The 17625-nt window shown below is 41.6% G+C and overlaps 1 protein-coding gene across 3 annotated transcripts in view; it reads left to right on the forward strand.

The window, feature by feature from the left end:
• Positions 1-17625, forward strand: part of SH3GL2 (SH3 domain containing GRB2 like 2, endophilin A1) — a 113690-nt gene that overhangs the window by 84967 nt on the left and 11098 nt on the right. For all 3 annotated transcript variants that reach the window (XM_087716107.1, XM_087716108.1, XM_087716109.1), the window contains exons 3-7: positions 3175-3247; positions 6038-6181; positions 7417-7550; positions 12027-12185; positions 16278-16381. In XM_087716107.1, the coding sequence (XP_087572233.1) occupies positions 3175-3247; positions 6038-6181; positions 7417-7550; positions 12027-12185; positions 16278-16381 (614 nt within the window). The remainder of the gene's footprint in view (positions 1-3174; positions 3248-6037; positions 6182-7416; positions 7551-12026; positions 12186-16277; positions 16382-17625) is intronic.

Consider the following 17625-nt stretch of genomic DNA (forward strand, 5'->3'; position numbering starts at 1 on the left):
AACTATGATTGCAAAACTGGTGTAGACATGGCACGGCACATTTTTAGAAATAGAGGGCCTTTCCCCCCCACTAGGAGCAAAACTCTCAATTGATCACAAGTATGAGCCTTCTCCCAGCTGCCTTTTGCACTTTTAATAAATACTTATAAAATGGAAATATGTATTTAAAGCACAATGGTTTGGACACAGTTTTATACCATGATGTTCTAAAGCTCTATGGATGGAATTTGCTGTTGGTAGCTTTTTAATTTCCTCTGGGGCCCGATACTTTACAGCTGTGGTTGGAATCTCTTAAACTAAAATGCTTCTTCCATTTTAAACAGGTCATTATAGAATACATCTCCATATTGCCTTTTGTTCTTACTCAGTCTTCATACAATCAATAGCACTGAGAAGTATAACCGTGAAGGGATACATGTTCACAGCCTCCTTACGCAAGTGGGTGATTCTTGGCTTAACCTAATTAACAGAATGGCTGCAAGTATTTAGTAGATGCGATAGTTTATGTCTCTTTGAATAAGGTGGGAATGTATGTGTGTGTATCCACATACACACACACCTAATAAATAAACTAATCGGCTGTTTAATATAAAGAGATATAATAAATCCATTAATGAGGCACTATCCCATTTCATTAAAGGTAATTCTTGCCCAAATCTAGCCAAAAAGCTACCACAGAATCCACACTTTGAAGCTGCTCTTATGAAGCTCTTCCTGCTTCTGATCTTATGGTCAAGGCCTTTCCATTTTATGCTGGTGCTTGGAGAACTCAATTAGGCCAGCCCTTGTCGATGCTAAGCCTTGTAATGACATGTAATAAACTCTAATTATTCCCCAGGCTCCCAAAGAGCTTCTTGTCATCTGGCAACAAGCAGGTGGGTGAACAAATAAAAGGTGGGCGTGCAGAGGAAATTAATAATGTGAGAGGATATCTGTGTGTGTGTAGTAGTGCAGCTGCACATGAAAAGAAGCGGCTTGAGATGTCATTAATGGGGATCGCCAAGCAAGAGCATTAAGGGGCTGTTTTTAGATCTCTGTCCAAACCGTCAGCAGCTCACCCGCGCCCCTCCCTACATGTCTCACTTCTGGATGTCTGGGGAAATCAATCTGAAATATTAACAGAGTAGATGCATTTTTAATAGAGGAGTGGGCTTCAAAGGATAGAAAATGAGCACGATTTCAAGATGCTGGTGGATAGGGTGGCACTGTCAGCCTGCAGCATGGCTACTGGGAAGGGAAAAGAAAGGAAAGGAAGGAATGGAGAAGCTTTAGCCTGTTCTGTGTTGCAAAATATAATAGAAGCCTTAGCAGGTGGGAGAGGGGAGGGGAGAAGGAAGGGGTCCCTCATTTTCTTTGCTAGTAACTCAGAATAATGATGTCCCAAATGTTCTATTACTGTGAAAGGAAGGTATCTCTTAATTTAAACCAAGCCCTCACAAAACTCAAAGCAGCAGAATGCATATCTTTAGACACACATACCTGCACATGTGCACTCACTCTCTCTCTGATACACACACACATACACACACACATTAAAATCTTGTGTGATAGCAATAGCATTCATACTTATATACCACTTTACATCCTTTCTAAGCGGTTTACAGAGTCAGCCTATTGCCCCCAACAATCTGAATCCTCATTTTACCCACCTCGGAAGGACGGAAGGATGAGTCAACCTTGAGCCTGGTGAGATTTGAATTGCCAAATTGCAGGCAACTGGCAGTTAGCAGAAGTAGCCTGAAGTACTGCACTCTAACCACTGCACCACTATGTGCCACTGTGGCTCTTAAGTGCTAATGCTATTTTATTTTCCCTACAATAACCACCTTGTGAGGTGGGTTAGACTGAGAAGATGGACCCGAAGTCATCCAGATGACTTTCATGCTTAAGATCGGACTCAAGCTCCCAGCCTCCTGGTTTCTAGCCTGGTGTCAAAACTAGTTGACCAAAGAGGCTCAAATTCTACTTTTCAATTTCAAAAGATTCAACTTCAGTTAAAGTTGGCAATGCCAGATTGATAAGATGGAGAAGTGGGCATGGTATAGGATTTTTATCTGTATGTGTGTTTGTGTGTGTGTCTGTCTGTATGCAGATTTGATTTTAACTATTGGGATTAATTTATTTTGGACATTCTGTGTTGCTTAAAAATTGAACCAGTAACATAAATAAGCAATCAAATTGTGCCTCCTGCCCAAAAGAGGGCCAAGAATTGAAAATTATAACAATTGACTGAAACTATCAAAATTCATTGTCCATAAACTAAAGTGCCAGAGGATGGATGTGAGGGTGATCTGGCTGAGACATCTGTCACCCCATTGATCACCAGGGTTGATTCGGCTGATCTGACTGGCTAGGCGGGTGTCCCCTTCCTCCCTCACCGCTCCATGTGTGTCCCTCCCGAAGCTGCGCACTCGGTGGAAGAGGACGACCATCCCAGATAGAAAGAGTGTACCAATCTTCGGTCAAGGGTATATGATAGCTGTGCTCCCCTGTAGAACTTCCAAAGAAGCTCAAGTGCCAGAGGTGGTATTCTGCTGGTTCGCACCAGTTCGGGTGGAACGGTAGTGGTGGCAGCGCAAGGCTCCGCCCATCCACCCAGATGTCATCACGATCTTCTGTGCATATATGCACATTCCTGCTACCGAACTGGTAGCTGTGAGGTGCCTCTTTGTAAAATCAATTAGACTTCCATCTGCATCCAATCAGTCTTTCTCAGCTATACACATACAGACCACAGCCCTTCCTTTCATGGGAAAATCAGAAAAGAAGTGGGGGGGGGAGGAAGGCCTTATAATGAGGACAGAGATCATGCAGTAGGAAAAGAAGAAAAGAGGATGGCGGGAAACCAAATTGGATGGATGGATGGATGGATGGATGGATGGATGGATGGATGGATGGAAGGAAGGAAGGAAGGAAGGAAGGATACTCCCTGCAAGCTTCACACAATGAAACTGAAGGGCAGGAAGTTGCTCCCACTCCCACTCTCATTGCTTTTCCCCCCACCTGTTTCTGTGTGTGGGTAAAGAAGTGTCTCTGAAACGAAGACACAATAGGGTACCAAGGGGCACTGCTCCCTAATATTGAGATGTGGAAGAAGAAAGAACCAGGGTATTGAATTTAGTTTTTCCATTCTTATTTGGGAATTCTTTCCTTCCCTTTCATTTTGTATTGCAGAAAGTGGATGTCACCAGTAGGGCCGTGATGGAAATAATGACGAAGACAATTGAATATCTTCAACCCAATCCGGGTATGTCTACTACAATTTGAATCAGAGAATATTTGAATTTATGGGGCATTTCAGATAGGTTACAAAGAAAATGTTGCCCAGATCTCAGCTCGCTCATTCATTCTCTCTCTCTCTCTCTCTCTCTCTCTCTCTCTCTCTCTCTCTCTCTCTCTCTCTCTCTCTCTCTCTCTCTCTCTCTCTCTCTCTCTCTCTCTCTCTCTCTCCTCCCTCCCTCCCTCCCTCCCTCCCTCTCTCTCTCTCTCTCTCTCTCTCTCCCCTCCCCGTTTCAATGGCAGCTGAAAACAAATAGCGAAGCAGAGGCTGACACTTATTATAGTGCTTTTCTAGTTAGGAGTTGCACCAAATGCATTACAGAGGAGGACATCTGAATCAGTCTCATTTATATTTGAAGACCTTTACCCTTTTTCCTGAAACGGATGTTTAAGTTGCTGAAAAACAAACCATAATAGATGATATAGTCATATTGTGTTGTTTCGTCAATGACCACTAGCAACTATGCATGCTTCCTGGTTCAACAAGCAAGGTGACATGGACAGGCTGTTCTTTCCTTAGTTTCTTCCATCTGAAAAAAAGAGAAAATTTTTCATCTACGTTTCTCTAAGTGTATCAATATTTTGACTATTTACAATCGTGTCCACATATAGTGTCCTTGTTGTGAAATCCCAAAGATGCTTGAACCAACGATTTCCAAATATAAGGGTCACACTGATCAATTTTCTATTTATCATTTTTAAGGGATGCTAAGCCCAGACTCAAGGGATGCAGTGGCTCAGAGGCTAAGATGCTGAGCTTGTCAATCAGAAAGGTTGGCAGTTTGGCGGTTTGAATCCCTAGCACCGCATAACAGAGTGAGCTCCCGTTACTTGTCCCAGCTTCTGCCAACCTAGCAGTTGGAAAGCACGTAAAAAATGCAAGTAGAAAAATAGGAACCACCTTTGGTGGGGAAGTAACAGCATTCCGTGCACCTTCAGCATTTAGCTACATGACCACGGAGACATCTTTGGACAGTGCTGGATCTTAGGCTTTAAAATGGAGATGAGCATCGCCCCCTAGAGTCAGGAACGACTAGCACACAGGTGCAAGGGGAACCTTTACCTTTAGCTTAACCCCAGGTGGCCAAATTTCTGCACCAAGTTATACAACTGTGCAAAACTTTTAATTAGATGTCATTTTATTTTTTCCTTTTCGTGATAACGAATTGCTGTATCAAAGGATCTGTCTTTTTTACTGTAAAGGCTGGTCAAAAACCATAATATAGAATCCTAGCGCTGAAAGGGACCTTGTAGGTCATCTAGTCCTACCTCCTACCCCCATGACAGAAGATTTTGTTCCATCCTGGACTAACGGTTACCCAATCTTTTCTTGAAAACCTCCAGTGCACAGCATCCACAAGTCCAGGGAAAACTGTTCTATTGATTAATTGTTCTCACTGTCAGGAAATTTTTCTTAGCTCCATGTTGGATCTTTTGATTTGACTACTACAATCAACGTTCTCTCAAATCTAGACTATTCTTATGTGAGAAGTCCTTTATCATGCAAAAGTAACCCAGCATCCAGGAATTCCCACTTTTCTCCTGGAAATCCTTATTCCACACATTGTCCTATTCCACTCTTCAACCAGGAATTGTGAGAACTGCAGGTTTCTGCAAAGGGGAGGTGTAAATAAACTCTTCCTTTATAATCAGTTGTTCACTGACATTGTTCATCTTCAACCTCAAATCCCATTTAATGGCAAAGGGATGGTGAAAAGTATAGTTTAAATATATGTAAAGGAAACCAGAAAGGTGGCTAGAAGGCAAATCATACTATTCTCTGCCTAGCAACAGCTCTTGGTATTCTCATGAGGTTGGAGTTAAAAGCTGGACATTTCTGCACGGTTTAGCATTAGTGTCTCCCAAGTTTATCATTGTATTTTTATTCTATAACTAGCTGATAACCTGGCATTGTCTGGGTATTTATTTATAGGGGGAAAATGTCCAGACCAAACGTAATTTCTAATGTTGGATTTCCCCTCTTACCAGATGGAGCCCCCTTGTGGAGTAATGTGAAGGCATTACCATGGCACTGCCATTACCAGCACTCCACTGTGCTGTACAGTAGAAGCCATTTTACGGCAGTACAGTAGAAGCCATTTGAAGGCGCCACAGGCTGTATCTTTATATGAACACACATCCCGAGGGGTGTTAGGGGTGTCTTACCCCCACAGTATTTTTTTCTAGAGAATAAGTCATCTGTGTACCAAGTTTGGTTAAAGTTATGCTGGAACACACACACACACACACACACACAGAGAGAGAGAGAGAGAGAGAGAGAGAGAGAGAGAGAGAGAGAGAGAGAGAGAGAGAGAGAGAGAGAGCCTTTGTTATATATATAGAAGATAAGAGAAGAGATGAAGCTCATTCTGTTTCCCCGGCAGATATACCCATGAGAGAGTTTTGAAATTCAACAGTATCCCTGATGGGAAAAAATAAAATCTTGTAAAATTATGGAGCTTCCATAGCTATTCTGGACATGGGGGGAAGAGTAGAGACCATGGTTGTTTCCATCAACATTTCTTTTGGTGAATGCTCTTACATTAACACCATTATAAAAGAGTTTTATCCATTTCTGGGTCTGAAGACTGGTGTGTCATGCCTATCTAGAAGGAAACTAAATTTCCCCATGGCTTAAGAGTGTTTTGTGAGATCTTTCTTTTATATGAGGTTTTTTTAATGTCATTTATAGGCACGACTCACTTTCCAATCAGCCCGGTTTATTGTCTCTGCTGATTAGTTTCCTCTCTGCTTGTAGCCTCCAGAGCCAAACTCAGCATGCTCAACACCATGTCTAAAATTAGAGGCCAAGAAAAAGGACCCGGTTATCCTCAGGCTGAAGCCCTGCTTGCAGATGCCATGCTAAAATTTGGGAGAGAACTCGGAGAAGAGTGCAATTTTGGTAACGTTGGCTTTATTGTGCTTCATCTTTTAAAAGTAATAAAACATGGACTGGGTTATGCCAAATATCAATTGGGTCTCAGGTACAAGAAGGCTAACTGGAATATTCATTTCCCTGCTTTGGTATGCTAGATGTTTCTCTTGTTTGCGGTCCGGTGCGTCGGGATTAAAGCACGCCTTTAAACATAAATTGAATTGGGAGTACCCAGTTCAAAGGGGAGTGGTTCTATTTGCTTTTCATTTAGATTCCAAGGTTGGCCTTGTCCAGTAGCTTTTCGGGAATTTAAAGTTATGTTTTTTAATGTAATTCTTCACAAGATGCATGTGGAGAATTTATCAACTAAGAATGGAATGTTCTGGAAAACTCGGGAATATTCTATTGGCTTTCAGACAGTTCTTAAATCTTCTCCTGCCTGTTCTGTCTTAGGGACAGTTCATCCGTTTTAGAAGTAAATTCTCTGAACCAGAAGATGTCCATGGTGTTCCAGACATGGTATTCTAGGGGAAGCAGACCAATCCAGGAAGATTCGGTTCATTGTTCAGCCAAATTTTAGCTCATCTCTAATTCACTACTGAAGTCTCGAATAATAGTTCAGAGCAGTTTATAGTTTGGAATCTCTTAAACTAAAATGCTTCTTCTATTTTAAACAAGTGATTTTAGGGTACATCTCAGAGGTGGTATTCAGCAGGTTCTGACCAGTTCTAGAGAGAACTGGAAGCGGAAATGTTGAGTAGTTCAGAGAACCAGTAAATACCACCCCTGACTGCCCCCCCCCACATCTATTCTCTGCCTCCCGTGTCCCAGCTGATCGGGGGGAAATGGGGTTTTGCAGTAACCTTCCCCTGCCATGCCCACCAAGCCATGCTGTACCCATCATGCCATGCCATGCCCACCAAGCCATGCCATGCCCATCATGCCATTCCATGCCCACTAAGCCATGCCCACAGAACCGATAGTAAAAGAAAATTGAATCCCACCACTGGTTTGGAGCAAATGTAAGCTCTGAATATGAGGCAAGCAATATTTTATTGGGGGGGACATTATTCTATTTATTAAGCCTTGGAGAATTATATCCAGTGGTCTGATGATATCACTGAGGATGGGGATGAACTTTCTAGGCAGATTTTTTTTTTCCTTTGGCAGGTGGGGGTTGTAAGCACTTAAGAAGCAAAAGGGAAAAATATTATTGCATCAATTTAAATTAAAATAAAAGCATTTATGGTTTTTCTTTTTAGGCCCAGCTTTAGGTGATGTTGGAGAAGCAATGAGGGATCTGTCTGAGGTGAAGGATGCTTTGGATATTAATGTGAAGCAGAATTTCATTGATCCATTGCAAAATCTCCATGACAAAGATCTGAGGGAAATACAGGTATTGTCACAAATAGAATTTTGTGATGGAATCAGCTAGACGTTGCAACAGGAGCAGATCTATTGTGATAGCAGAGATGGTACGGTTTCTGAACTGGCAGGCCCCAAAACCCAGAGCCTCAGTCTTGCCAGGGTTTAGTTGAAACCTGTTGTTCCTTATTCAGCCCTCATAGCCTCCAGGCTCTGGGAAAAGGCATCAACCGCATTGCTTAAATTGCCAGGAACAGAAAAGTATAATTGGATATCATAAGCATAGTGATGACATCATCTCATGCCATAGTGACCCAGCAGCTTTATGTAGATGTTGAGGAGTGGAAAGAGCATCGAAACATACAACTGCCTGCCTATAATGATTTCTTAACTGATCACATCTACTCCATTTAAAAAAAATGAAATCACAATGCATGCCTAGCAATACAGCTGAAAATTGGGACAATGTAAACTGTCATTATTATATATTTATTGTAGTGTTTATTTTTTTAAAAAAACTTTAAAAAGTAGGTGCTTTTACTTTCCATTAAAAAAAATCTTAAAAATATTAGCATGGGATACCACTCAGTGAATATGTCAGTCAACATACATACATACATATATATTAAGTTGGTGAAATCATGAACACTTTTGTTCTTGTATTTCAGTAAAAAAAATAAGTTTCTGATCTTGGATAATAAGGATTTAGCTTGTTATTCATTTGAACAGCACTTTTAACTTAGTATATTTTCCTTCATCTGGAGAGAGTTCCTTCTGTCTTATGAGCTAGGTGTCAGGGTTCCAAATAACATCCAAAATTAAATCAGAGTCCGAGACAAAGTATTGCTCAAAGTTCCAATTTATTAAGAGAGTCATGTTGGCACATCTGGGAAAACCCGAATCTGAGCTTCCTGGGTTTTCCCCACCCAGTTGAAAGTTCATGATCTTGCCCCCACACCCACAAGTCCACCACATGGTCCAATCTTCTACTGCCATGCTGGCAGTTCCACCCATTCAGTTCCGGTCAGGTGCAGAGGTGTAGAGACAAAGGATGACATTGGATTCTAGAAAGGAATTTTGTTTTGGCTACATAGCATTTTACTCCATACCATCCCCCCTCAAAATTCCCCACAATAGAAACAACATAGTAGGGAAGAAGGCGGGGCTTAGCAGTGAGAAGATGGAGTTTCAGGCTACTCCTGAAATTCCTCTATACCGAAGGATTTTTGGACGGGTTCTTTGAACTCTAGCTGTCCCGTAGACGACAGTGAAGGTGAGGAGAGACCCAGGACCTCAGAGACACCCGCAAATCTCGGGGGGGGGGGGTATTAACTCCTCGTGCCAATTCCCTTTTGGATTAGCTGCGTGCTAACTGAAACTGCAGGTTGCCCCTAAGAATGGTAGAAGTGATGTCATCTGGTAAGCTGATTTTATTATCCAAGAGAGACTGTTCGCGTTAAAAACTTAAGCTAACTGAAACCAAAGAACAGGAAAATTTAGCGGCGAATTGGCTTTTTTTAATGGATTTATGGCTGGTGGTTACTTTACTTCTTAAATGCTTCAAGAAACTCCTCGACATCCTCCCCCCTCTGAATCTCCCTAAGTGGATCGTAAAATTTATTTTCTACTAATTAGCCCGTCACAATTCGATATTTTTATTACTTTATTACTTGGCTCTGTTTACGATCAGATAAGATTGCACAGCCTGTAAGAAAAGTGCTTCGAAGTCTGTGAAAAAAAAAAAAAAGAGCTTGCAATTTTTAACTGCGACACATCATGGCGTCTCAAAATACCTCTAAGATTTCATTTCAGATTCTTTTCTCCGCATGTAGAGGGCTTTTTGACTCTTATCAAAGGCTGGAAAGAAAATTGGATCATCTGATTTTAAAATATGAAGTAAAAACTGAGATCGTTGAATGTTTAAATGTTCCTGAAATACAAATGGAAAATGTGAGAAATGGTGTCTGGTCTATCTCAGAGGAAGAAAGGAGGGGGGGAGCTATAAAGAAGACTCATTTAAAGAGACAGAGTGCAGGAGGAATGGAAAATCCACCCTTGAGAATTAAAGTTAATTTGGAAAATTTTACAAGCCCAGGACATCATTATTATTTCATCACTGACATTCAGAGTCCAAAGGTGCAAAAATATCTTTGTCTGGATTTGCTTATGAAAACATTTGGTAAATTTATCCAACGCGTGGCAATTGGTTTGAGAAGATTTTGCTATTGGAGAGACACTGGCTGACAGATTAAAATTAGCTAAATCTGATTACCTTAATGTGTAATAGATATAGCTGAATAATGACTGATATGGATAGTAATATATATAATTTGGAACTGGCTGATAGATTGAAGAATACAATTGAAAACTAGATAAACCTAATTGTTTTTTCTTGTAACAGATATAGTTGAATAATAATTGATATTGATAGTAATGTATATAATGTGGAGTTGATATGATAACTAACAATTGGATATGAGAAAACATCTTTAGATTATACATAAAGAGTATTAACTACAATAATTATCATTATTAAAAAAACAATAAAATACATACAATCAAATGTTAATCAATACTGGGAAAATGTTATGATATATGATATAATTAAATATTATGGATGTCTAGCTAAAATAGGATATGAGGATTTGATGATAATAGAGGATTTTACAAATAAGTAAATGAATTGTCAGCATGTGTTATGGATTAATTCTTTAGCATAGCTAAGGATGAAGGATGTTTAAATAACCATAGGTAATTAAAACTGGAGGTATAATGATGTTGATATGGTAAATATTCGAGTTAAGATATTTGAATTAATATGAGTTAATGGAAGAGAAGCACCAAAGCATGTTGTAACCAGTTGATATACTTCTTTTTTTTTCATAATAGACACCTGTGTTTTGTTTTGTTTTCCTGCCTTGTCTCTTGTCATTTTTGTCTTTTTTTGTATTATTTTTATTTTTTATTTTTATTTTTTATTTGTCCTTTTTTTATTTTTTTATTTTTTATTTTCCCACTGGTGTGGGCAGGTACTGTTCAAGATTATTACTTTTATTAATATTTCTAAATAATAATTACAGTTAAATGAAAATGGATATATAATAATGCTTGAGTTAATATGAGTTATGTTGGTTGACTGTGGAGGAGATGTACCAAAACTTATCTGCAATTGATTGATACATTTTCTACAGATGTAAAGAAAGATGCTGTACCTGTTTTAAACTAAAATTAAAAAACATTTATTAAAAAAAAAAAGAAAAGAAACAACATAGTAGAATAATAGAAAGTGTGGCAGGCCAAAGATCCAAAAAGGAATATGGCTGCAGGCCCGACCCTTGGCTTTATTTAAGTCACTCAACAAATTTGTTTTGTCTTACCTTAAAGTAAAGTACTATTTTCTACATTTTTCTCAATTATAAACACTTGGCAATTTTCACTCGTTCACAACTTGTCTAAGATAAGATAAGTTTGTTCTTGCTTGTAAATAAATAGTGCCATTCTTAATTCTTATTAGTATCAAGCTTAGTTAAACTTGGTTTCATAAAAACATTAACCTGGGGTAGTAGTTTAAAGGTGCTGGGAGCGTATGAATTCTAGTCCTTGTCAAACCTGACTCAACTCCATAGTTATCTGTACCTAGTTTCACTCGCTCACAGTGTTGCCAAACTGTGGGAGAATTCCTGAGGGTGAAGGGAGGCTATGGAATGCAAGTAAGCCATCGAGACACATTATCTAATAAGGTCAAGTGATGAAGAATGTTTTGACCGAAGCAGACAGCTTTTCCCCAAGCAAAAGAACTGAACTCAGTTGGTGAACTATGAACAGTGGGTAGCCTGGAGGGGAAAGGGGGAGTTACTTATGTGGGCTTTTTTGGGAAAAACCCCTCTCTCTGGAACATTATTCCCCCCCCCGAGATTAGAATGGCCCCCTCTCTAGCACTCTTCCAGAAGGTGCTGAAGACCTGGTTCTGCCAGTGGGCTTGGGGAACTCAGAGTGGGATGAAGCCCATTAAATGGCTCATATGAGATGCTGTTGCAGGGGCAGGGGGTGTGGGGGGTCATTCTAATCTTATTATATTATATTAATTTATTTGATTCTTTTTATTAGTTTTATTGTTTTAAATGAGGTTTTATATTCTGTAAGCCGCCATTGTGAATAGGTGACAATAACAAACAAACAAATAAATAATAGAAAGGAAAAAAGAAAGAGATTTTTAAAAGAAAGAAAGAAAGAAAGAAAGAAAGAAAGAAAGAAAGAAAGAAAGAAAGAAAAGTCTACATTCTTGATTAATCTAAAGAGCTGGGACTTCCTTTTGTTGAATGTACCAAATGGGATGGTTGACATTCCTGCCTTAGGCACGAAGACAGGTGGGTAAACTTGGTATAGTCACTCTTTCTCAGGCCTAGGAGGAAGACAATGGTCAACTACTTCAGAAAAAGTCATGGTTGATTTTAAGGGGTTAAAAAAGGATTGATAAAGCTGTTGTTCTTTCTTCACCCTTTTTCAGCACCATCTTAAAAAAATGGAGGGCAGACGCCTAGACTTTGATTACAAGAAGAAAAGACAAGGCAAGGTCCCAGATGACGAAGTCCGCCAAGCACTAGACAAGTTTGATGAGTCCAAAGAGATTGCTGAATCCAGCATGTTTAATCTGCTGGAGATGGATGTGAGCAAATGTCTCTCTCTCTCTCTTTTTTTTGGGGGGGTGGGTGGGTTGGGGTTATTTTGGACAGGTTTTTTTTTAATTAATAGAAATTCAAACTTGGTTAAAGAGCAAGTTTTTTTGGTTTTGTTTCCCTAGACCCGTGATGGCGAAGCTATGGCAATAGCAGTAGACTTATATACCGCTTCATAGGCCTTTCAGGCCTCTCTAAGCGGTTTACAGAGAGTCAGCATATTGCCCCCAACAATCTGGGTCCTCATGCGGAGGATGGCATGCGGAGCCCTCTGTGGGCACACAAGCCATTGCCCAGCTTTACTGTACATGCGTGTGTGCCTCCCACAGCCAGCTGATTTTCAAGTCTTGGCTACACATGCGGGAGACACGCACACATGTGCAGGGGGGGCATGCACATATCCATCATGGTGGGGGGTCATGGGGGGATGCGGTGTCCCCCTCATCCCCTTTTTGGTTTCAGAAGGCTTTAGAGAGGCCTGTGAGACCCAAAACGGGGCACAGGGAGGGTTGCACACATGCATGGGAGGGTCATAGGAGGCGGTCACACAAATGCATGGTGGGAGCACAGCGTGGTTTTGCACACATGCACAGGAGGCAGGGTGCATTGCATTATGGGTATGGGCATGTGTGCACACAATTTAGGCACACAAGGACAACAAGGTTAGCCCTCACTGCCCTAGTGTGTCGATCTGGATTTCAAAGGCAAAATATTACACTGGTGTTTCTCAACCCTGGCAACTTTAAGACATGTGGACTTCAACTCCCAGAATTCCCCAGCCAGCTTCTGGGAGTTGAAGTCCACACATCTTAAAGCTGCCAGGGTTGAAAAGCACTGCTTTACGTAATGAAATGAAATGTGGTTTTCCTAATAGAAAAGCGTTTTGCGTTTTGGGATTCCAAGGGCAAGATTGTGCAAACATGTTTTGAGGTGAAATTGGCACTGTCAGTAAATTATTCTACTTGCTATCGATTTTCATGTGAATGGCATTTTGGAGGAAGACATAGTAATACTCTTAGACACTGTTTGGACTGAAGCAGAACCCCATGGATCTCAACATAAATTCCAACTCCCTTATGAATTATTTGAATAGTCTTGAATATATTCAACAGTGACTAAAAATACCTGCAGTGAAAATAATGGTGACGTGCCTCAAAAAATTCCTCAAGACGGATAAAATGTCGTATTGTTTTACCCCCCTTCAGCTTCAAATAAGTCAAGCTCTAAATAAATTTAATTATATATAATATCTGAACATGCTGGAACGAAATTCAATTAATTATATAGCAGGATCACAGTGTTTCTTGTTCTCGCCTGAAACTGGATATATAGAATTCAATCAAGCTAACAAATTCCAGTCTGGTCAGGCTAAATCCATGTCAATTGAAGTTTCACATGTTTTCTGGAAAAAGAATGGCAACTATCCCCATGAGACACTTCCAATTTTGTCTCCAGCTGAAACCCAGAACAATGAAAACGTTCTGGGCATTGAGTCAGCCAGACCATCATTCTATACTTTACTAGTGTGGAAAAGTAACCCTTTTTTACAGGTAGACCTCAACGTACAACTGCAGTTGGGAGCAGAATTTCCATTGCTAAGCAAGCTGGTTGTTTAAGTGAGTTGAACCCAATTTTTTTTGGCCATGGTCGTTAAAGTGTATCACTGCAGTCCTTAAACCGATCTGGCTTACCTCCTTGACTTTGCATGTTGGAAGCTAGGAAGGTCACCGATGACGATCACATGACCCTTGGAGGATGTAACCATGGTAAGTACATGCTGATTGCCCAGCAACAGAATTCTGATCCTGTGACCATGGGGATGCTGCTACATTCACAAGTGTGAGGACCAGGGGTGGGCTTCAAAAATTTCAGCAACAGGTTCTCTGCCTGGTTGCTGGGTTGGTGTATTCATGGTGGGTGTGGCCTAGTCAGCCTCCTGCACCACGGCGGGGGGGAGGGGGCGGCGTTTTCGCCTTCCTCAGACTCCAGAGGCTTTCCTTGAGCCTCTGGGAAAGTGAAAACTGCCTCCCCTGGGCTCCGGAGGCGCTCTGTAGTGCTCTGCAGGCCAGAAATGGACCCGTTTCGGATCTTCCGGAACTTCCGGGAAGTCTGTTCCCCCCCACTCTCCGAGCCTCTGTGTCTGCTCTGCATTTTCCTCGCATCCAAAATGGGCTGCATGGAGACTCCTGGGAGGGGGACAGGGGGGTCTGCAGGGGCCACCAGGGGTGGGATTTGAAGGTTCTCCAAACCGACCATAATGTTAGCTACCGAACCCGGCTGAACCCGTAGCAGCCCACCCCTGGTGAGGACTGGTTGTAAGTAATTTTTTTCGATGCCGTTGTAACTTTGAATGACCACTAAGTGAATGGCTGTTCAGTTGAGGACTGCCTGCACTCTGACGTGAAAACATGTTTTTTTCACATAAGGCTTTGCTTGTAAATGAGCAGGTTTTCACCACCATTGTGTCAAGTACAGGTGGTCCTCAATTTACAACAGTTCATTTAGTGGCCATTCAAAGTTACAACAGCAGTGAAAAAAGTGACTTATGGCCATTTTTCACAGTTAAGACCTTTGCAGCATCCCCATGATCATGTCATCAGAATTCAGATGCTTGGCAACGGGTTCATACTTAAGACCATTGCAACCTTCTGACAAGCAAAGTTAATAAGGAAGACAGATTCACTTAACAACCAGGCTACTAACTTATCAACTGCAGTGATTTACATAACAGCTGTGGCAAAAAACGCAAAACTCACTTAACAAAGGTCTCACTTAACAACAGAAATGTTGGGCTCAGTTGAGGTGGTATGTTGAGGACTATCTGTACCATACCTTTAGCAAGAATATATTACCCTGAAGAAATAGTATTGCTTTAATGATAATAGTATTACTGTATAGTATTCTCAGATGCAACCTCAGTCAAGGACTTGTTCAGGAATAATCTAAAGCAGGGTTGTCCAATTTTGGCAATTTTACAACCTGTGGACTCCAACTTCCCCAATTCATGCTGGTTGGAGAATTCTGAGTGTTGAAATCCTCAAATCTTAAAGTTGCCAAGGTTGGACATCCCAGATCCAAAGACTTCTTTAGCTGGTTTGCAGAACTAGTCTGGTGGAGGACTCCAACAGGCCAAGTATATAATGCCTCTGAATTGGTAAGCTAAATTGAATAGGTCATTCATGATGAAAGTTTTCTTTGTGAATATTGGTTTGGACTTTGATTAAATGTATGAATTGTTTTTATTTGCATGTGAACCGCAATAGGTGTATCAGGCTTCTTTTTTAAAAAAATAACCAGACTTGCCACAGTGTTTGCATGCATATCAAGATTCTTTTATAAATAAGGCATAATTAATCTGCATTCAGTGTTTTTGTAATGCACACTTGCTTATGAACATACGTGGCTTGTTAGTTAAATTGAAGTACTTTAGAAACTACCTTTTTGGTAGCCTTCCAGAAAATGCCCAGTAAGAAGTGATATGAACATTAGCTGTCCTTTTTTCTCCAGTTCAAATATTTAGTTCAAATTTCACTTTTCCTTACTCATTGCTTTTTCAGAAACTGAATTCACTACAGAAGAGAGTTGTAATAAGGTTGCTCTCTCTCTCTCCCTCCCTCCCTCCCTTCTCTCCCTTCCTCTCCTTCCATCCCTCTCCGTCCCCCTCCTTTCTTCCTTCCCTCCCTCCCTCCCTCCATTGCTCTCTCTCTCTCTGTGTCCTTCTATATCTTCCTTCCTCTGCTTTCTTCCTTCCCTCCCTCTCTCTCCCTCTCCTTCCTTCCCTCCCTTCTTTCTTTTTCCCTCCCTCTACCTCCCTCCTTCTCTCCCCCTCCCTCTCCTTCCTTCCCTCCCTCCCTCCTTCTTTCTCTTTTTCCCTCCCTCTCTCTCCGTCCCTCTCCTTCCTTCCGTCCCTCTGCCCCCCCTCTCTGAGTTGAGGGCTCCATTGCTGGAGGTTTTTTTCCAGAAATAGACTGGACAGCCATTTGAATAGGGTAGCAGAAGGTCCCTTCCCTCGAGCAGAGGATTGGGTAGAAGACCTCCGAAGTCCCTTCCAGCCCTGTGATTTTATGTTCTGTTCTTTGCAGGTTGAACAAGTGAGCCAGCTTTGTGCACTAGTACAAGCCCAGCTGGAATACCACAGGCAAGCCTCAGAGATTCTCCAACAAGTTAGTCTCAAGCTGGAAGAAAGGTAGCTAAAATTGAACAGAAGTATTTGGGCACATGTTTTTGATATTGGGTTTGAAAACTGAGGTGAAATTACACTGAGATATGGCTGTGTTGCCTTTTCAATGGGGGAGTAACTTTCCATGGGTTATAGAGAAAAATACATAGAATCATTTAATTTTATTTTAGGGCTGGGACAACAGGGATGAAGTGGCTCAGAGGCTAAGACGCTAGCTTGTCGATCAGAAGGTCGGCAGTTCGGCGGTTCGAATCCCTAGCGCTGTGTAATGGAGTGAGCTCCCGTTACTTATCCCAGCTTCTGACAACCTAGCAGTTCAAAAGCACGTAAAAAATGCAAGTAGAAAAATAGAAACCACCTTTGGTGGGAAGGTACCAATGTGCTCCTTTGGCGATTAGTCTTTGAAACGGAGATGAGCACCACCTCCTAGAGTCGGGAAGGACTAGCACATATGTGCGAGGGGAACCTTTACCTTTACCTACCTTTTAGGGCTGGAACATGATACCGGTGCCTGCAAAGCCAGGCAGGAAAGGAGAAGAAAAGAGGTGGAAACTCTCCAAGTGTGAGCAAATAAAAAGAAACACCAAAACATCTGCAACTGCTGGGGCTGCAAAATAGGACGTCCCCATCTCTTTGCTCCCTGGCATGCTTGGTGGAAGTTCCCCAATCCCCCCCTCTCTCTGTGCCCCCCCTCCCATGGCTCAGAACTGGGAGGAACCTCGCAGAGGAAAAGGAGGAGGTAGGAAAGGGGGGGGGGAATGGAGGAGAAAGAGAAGGAGAGGGAGAAAGAGAAACAGAGAAAAAGAGAACTACAACAGAGAAGATACTGAGCCCTGATGGGCTTGCTTTTAAGAAAAGGATTTGGGGGCTTGGACTTGGTGGTTCAATAGATCTAAGGGTTAAATAAAATGGCAGAGAGAGTTGGGGAGGGAGAGGTAGAGAACGTCAATTCCCATGGAAAATGAGAAAGAAAATGTTTCATCCCACAGCAGGGCTGTGGGTCGTGGAAAACAGGGGTCCTTAGGTTGTCGAATGTCCCCCACCCTCAATCGCCCGCCCAACAAAGAGAAGTTCTGAAAGTCCCAGCAAAGGTGGCCAGGAGAGGAAAGGAAGATCCTAAGTTAGAAGATCCCAAATGAAGTTAGAAAGGCTGGGTCCCAAACTGAGGTGGCTTAACTGGGATAGGGGGAATAGGGGGTAGAGCTTCACCAAGGATCCTCTTCTCCTTTCCCCTCCTGAGATCGCCCCCT

The sequence above is a fragment of the Thamnophis sirtalis genome, unplaced genomic scaffold, assembly GCF_051295495.1.
Source record: "Thamnophis sirtalis isolate CommonGarterSnake01/CBP01778 unplaced genomic scaffold, rThaSir2_p1.2 scaffold_5, whole genome shotgun sequence".
NCBI lineage: Eukaryota > Metazoa > Chordata > Lepidosauria > Squamata > Natricidae > Thamnophis > Thamnophis sirtalis.